The 5458-nt window shown below is 39.1% G+C and overlaps 1 protein-coding gene across 1 annotated transcript in view; it reads left to right on the plus strand.

Moving 5' to 3' along the window:
* The first annotated feature begins 243 nt into the window (after nucleotides 1-243).
* The window catches only part of LOC107548692 (GTPase IMAP family member 7-like), an 11502-nt gene continuing 6287 nt past the window's right edge, over nucleotides 244-5458 (plus strand). Inside the window, exons 1-3 of the mRNA XM_016229480.1 lie at nucleotides 244-360; nucleotides 440-496; nucleotides 1172-1974. Of these exons, the coding sequence (XP_016084966.1) occupies nucleotides 348-360; nucleotides 440-496; nucleotides 1172-1974 (873 nt within the window). The 5' untranslated portion in view covers nucleotides 244-347. The remainder of the gene's footprint in view (nucleotides 361-439; nucleotides 497-1171; nucleotides 1975-5458) is intronic.

Below are 5458 nucleotides of genomic sequence, written 5' to 3' on the forward strand. Positions count from 1 at the left end.
CATATAAGATATTTCACACACAAGCAACACAAAGCAAAGAAGTGAGTTGCCTTCTACCTTTGTCACCAGATTCAAAAATGCATGGGGAAATGATTCCAAAATTGCCTACAGATGATACTACCAAAGTCCTATTCATTAATATTGTCTGAATAACATGAAACCGCAATATGCTCAACTTATCAGATTTACTACTTCTGGTCTTATGGAGAAAACAGTAGATCAGTTATGTAAAAGAGTCAGAGAGCTAGATGCTTCCGGTGTATTTGCACCTACTGTAAAACAGGACGTTGTGCTTAATGTGCCTCAGACACAAATAACACAAGTGGCGCAAGAACCAAGATAAAAAAATGAGTGAAAACGGTACGTAATTTATTATTTCAAATGACTTTTTTAGAAGTTATGTAATGAGTGTGAACGTTAAACTTTTTTTCCCCCACAGAGTCATTACTACAAAATGATTACACCGGAGTGTCATTCCATTCAAATTTCTTATTCCGTAAGTACATTATTAAATATGTCACAGTCATGTTGCCATTGTACAATACAATATTTACAACAATATATGCACTCTGTACAGCACTTTATAAGTTTTATTAGGATGTGGACTGGCTATTAATAAATGATTCACTGAATAGCTCAAGATTGGAATACTTTTTCTGGATGAATTATAGAGAAAACTAATTGGGGCATATTCACTAAACAGCCATTTTTTGAGTGTAACCTGACTAATTTCACAGATTATGTGACCATAAATGCATTAAAGTGTAACTGGATCAGTTACATTCTGCCTATTTTTAGTCCAGACCTATTAATTTATATTTAAAAGTTAATTTAGTAGACATATCAGTGAATCTCCTGATCTACATAATTCCTGAAGCGAATCAACATAAACAAGGTAATAAACGGTGCAGTTTATTCTTAGTGAATTTGCCCCATTGTCATCTGGCTGATTTCATTTGTATTTTAAAACAACACTTATTGCTTTATTTATTATTTTTTCACAGGTATTCTACCTGTATTTTAAATCACACATTTCATTGTGTTGTGTTTTAGGGTAATAAAGGAAATGTCTGTAAACTTAACAGAAAAAGATATTTACCATATTTATGTCAAGTTTCAGGACTCCTGTTAGGAAACAAATGCTGTTTGAATTATATTTCTTGATTTGCAGAGACCAATGGCATAAGGATTATTCTGGTGGGGAAGACTGGAACAGGCAAGAGTGCGACAGGAAACACAATTCTGAGACCGGACGTGTTTGAGTCTGAGGCCTCACCTGTCGGGGTTACAACACAATGCAGCAGTGGTTTTGTGCAGGAAGGAGGAAGAAGAGTCTATGTGGTTGATATGCCAGGGTTTTGTGGATCGCTGACTAAAGAAGACATGAAGACACACTTGGAGACTTGTGTTGAGCTGTCTGTTCCTGGTCCTCATGCGTTCCTGCTGGTCATCAATCTGGATGCGAGATTCACAGCGGAGGAGATGAACACAGTGAAACTGATTCAGCAGAACTTCGGAGAAGACGCTGTGCACCACACCATCATCCTGTTCACCAGAGCAGAGCAACTGAAAGGTAAATCTTTGCAGCAGTATATAGCAAAATGCCAGCATCTGAAGAGACTGACAGAAAGCTGTGGTGGAAGATATCATGCATTCAACAATAACGACATTAGGAACCGCTCTCAAGTCACCGAGCTTCTGGAGAAGATTGACAGAATGACCCAGGAAAATGGAGGAAGACATTACACTAACAAGATGTTTGAAGAAGCTCAAAAGAAGATTAAGAAAAAAAAGAAAATGAAAAAGCTACAAAATGCGGCATTAGCAGTTGGATCTGCTGTAGGAACGGGAGCAGCAGTAACAGGAGGTGTCATCCTGGGAATAACAGTAGGAGCTGTTGCTGGTCCTGCTGTTTTAATCGGAGCTGGAGCTGCAGCTGCAGTGGGAATGGCTGTGAAACTGGTCATGAACAAAGTCAAACAAAACAAAAAGGACAAAAATTTGCCTAAAAATAGCAAAACTCTTTTCAGAACATAAATATTCAGATTTGTTTTACGTCATCTGAAATGTTTTAAAGGGGTCATATGATGCGATTTCAATTTTTTTTAACTTTCTCTTTGGAGTGTTACAAGCTCTTGGTGCATAAAGATTATCTGTAAAGTTACAAAGACTAAAGTCTCAAATCCAAAGAAATGTTCTTTATAAAAGTTAAGAGTCAACCACGCCTACCTAAAACGCCTCGTTCTAACACACCCCCACATTTCTACGTCACTATGTGGGAAGATTTGCATAATGCCGCCCAAATGTTCACGCAAAGAAAGAAGGCGTAACTTTTATTCTCGCTGCCGCCGCTGCCATGTCGTGAAGGCGCTGTGTGATTTGTTGTGAAAGCGAAACTACTTTGTTTGGCCTTCCAAAATAGGACGATATCCACTTCGTCATGCCTGGAGCTGATCCGTGTTGGTCGCTGAGGAAATACATCAACTTCGCACTGTCGATCGCCGGATCGGCTTTCACCGTGGATGAAGCAGAGTCCAGCCCGGAGTCGTCACATGTGGTTGCCGCAAGCCCGCCCGCTGCCGCTCACTCAAGCCGACCTCGAGGCCGCGGCTCACTCTAGGCCTCCGGCCTCCGCTCACTCTAGCCCACCGTGTGTGACGCTGTGTTTCGTTGTGAAAGCGAAACTACTTTGTTTGGTCTTCCAAAAGAGGACACAACTAGAAATCAGTGGTTAAGTTGTATTTACAACACTGTTCCAGAACAGTTCAACCCAAATATTCAGATGTGTGCAGCGCATTTTATGGAGGACTGTTTCCTGATCCTGGGAGAGTAGACTACAATGCCGGCTGTTCTGACTCACAGACTGTAAGTAAGTTTTTTATATTTAAAGAATTTGCCACTGACGATTCAAACGTGAGTTTTGAGCAGTGTAGAGTAGCGTTTGTAGTTTGTCATTTCTCCAATCACAAATGCAGACATGGGTTTATGTTTACGCGGCGGGATGCAATGCAACGCATAAGTCATTATAATCCCCAATTATAATTAATAATTATGTCCCCAATGGATGCAACAAATGCCTCGTTTATAATGGGTTTGAATGTTTTTGTCTCATCGCTCTGGCCGGGACAAGGCATCACAATATGGTAGGGGCGTAACATTTTCGTCACACGCTTGAGGTATTCGGCCAATCACAACGCACTGGATAGCTGGCCAATCAGAGCACACCTCGCTTTTCAGACTGATGAGCTTTGTAAAAATCGACGCATTTCAGAAAGGCGGGGCATAGAGGAGAAACAATAATGTACAGTATGTGGAAAATAATGTGTTTTTTAACGTTAAACTGCATAAACACATTTCATTACACCAAATACACAAAATAATGTTCTTTTTAGCAACATCATATGACCCCTTTAATATAAGCATGTACTCAACATAAATGTGAAATGAAAATGATCTTTTCCAGCTATTGTTTCCAGCTTCTTTTAATTCTTTAAAGCATTTAAAGAAATTACTTTGCTTACTTTGTTTTTGTAGTTTATGACTCTAGAAAGACTCTAGTATGTGTCAAAAAAATTATGAATTAAATGTAACCAAAACATGAAATTGATTATTAAAACATTTGCTATTTTGATTAGACATGCATGTGATCAGTGTGAAAGTGCATGGATGCTGATGTTTTTCTGCTAAAATAAAACAGAACACATTTCTGAATTACAGCAGGATGTGATGGATTTATTTAACTGAAAGACATTTAGGTACAAACCTTTATGCCATACTTCTACAATCAAACACATAGTATGCACATGCAGTGTTCAAAAGAACAACAACAAAAAAATCTAAAAGTCTCAGAGAGCTAGATGCTTCCAGTGTATTTGCACCCACTGTAAAACAGGAAGTTATGCTTAATGTGTCTCAGACACAAATAAAACTCAATCGCCTTATAACTGGCATGCCCAACCCCGTTCCTGGAGATCTACCATCCTGCAGACTTCAGTTCCAGCCCTGCTCCAACACAGCTGTCTGTAATTATCAAGTGCTGCCTAAGAGATTAATTAGCCAGTTCAGGTGTGTTTGATCAGGGTTGGAGCTGAACTTTGCAGGACCTTTTACCTTTGCCACCAGATTAAAAAATGCATGGGAAAATGATTCCAATTGCCTACAGATGATACTACCAACATCTTATTCATTAAAATTGTCTGAATAACATGAAACCGCAATATGCTCAATTTATCAGATGTAGCGTCCGGACCAACCAAACACACAATACATATTTTGTTAGCTATATTTAACAAATACTCTGTAACACCCCTCAGTTAACAAGCCATATGAGGACCTATGGGCCCTTCCCCCGAAATGTGTAACACCTCAGGAGGGTAGAACAGGCCTCTGGTTCCATGGCAACCAACGCTGATACCACTGGTTTTATTGCCAAAGGAATGCAAGCAGAGAAAACTCACACCTCATTTGCCCTTAGGAAAATCACTGCCTTTTCCATAGGAAAGTGCACAGTAGAAATGGACTCTTTTCTAATTAATCCATTGAATAAACACACATATCCTTCAGGTCATTGTGTATGTTGTCTTTGAGATTTTATACTGTTTTATGCAGGCTTATGATGGAAACACTCATTCCTGTCATCTTACATATATGTAATCCTACCATGTCTAGTATATATGAATTAGTCTTCTGATGATCTAAACGAGAGTGTATATTATATGTTGGTAAATAGGCAATATATTAGTGTCCTGAGAATCTTTAGTAATTTCGATTCAAGTTCCATTTGCAAATTACCATGCTTTCACACAAAGAGTCATAAAACTCCCCAGTATGTCCAACCTCCCGCTTGGGACGTCAGCCTTTCTCATTGGACAAGCCCATCTTGAGAGGCGTGAATCTTCTGAGACATTAAAGGCCCCACATCAGGGACCCGCCCAGGGTCGGTGGTTCGGTTAGATTCTAAGATGAAGACATGAGCTAGAACGCTCCAGGACACCCTAAGTTTGTGCCAGGCCTTCGGCCTCGACTTTTCCATTCACCAAGATTCTTTGACTCAAACTGGTTCTTTTTCATCAACCAACTTCAGCAAAGATCAACTTGAACCTTTGGACTGCCTCAAGCCTTTCTTTCAGACAGACGAGACATGCAAGTATCAAACTTAGTTTTATTAATTGATACATTAGGTATCATTTGCACCTTTTTACAAAGGTGTGTTTGAACTAAGAATCTGATGTTTCCTTCAGGCTGTAAATCTGCTGAATATGCAAATGGTTCCATAACTTCATATTCTTATTTTCTCTCCTCTTTACTGAGTTAAGCTTTAACCCTTTCCTATACCAACTGTATGTGTGTGTGTATGTGTATGTTAGACCAGTTTAAGTGTTTATGTAGTATGTTAGACTAGTTTAAGTGTTTATGTAGTTAATAAAGTCTTACTTGTATCACACTTGACATTGTTCAT

The sequence above is a fragment of the Sinocyclocheilus grahami genome, unplaced genomic scaffold (assembly GCF_001515645.1).
Source record: "Sinocyclocheilus grahami isolate Dianchi unplaced genomic scaffold, SAMN03320097.WGS_v1.1 scaffold353.1, whole genome shotgun sequence".
Taxonomy (NCBI): Eukaryota; Metazoa; Chordata; class Actinopteri; order Cypriniformes; family Cyprinidae; genus Sinocyclocheilus; species Sinocyclocheilus grahami.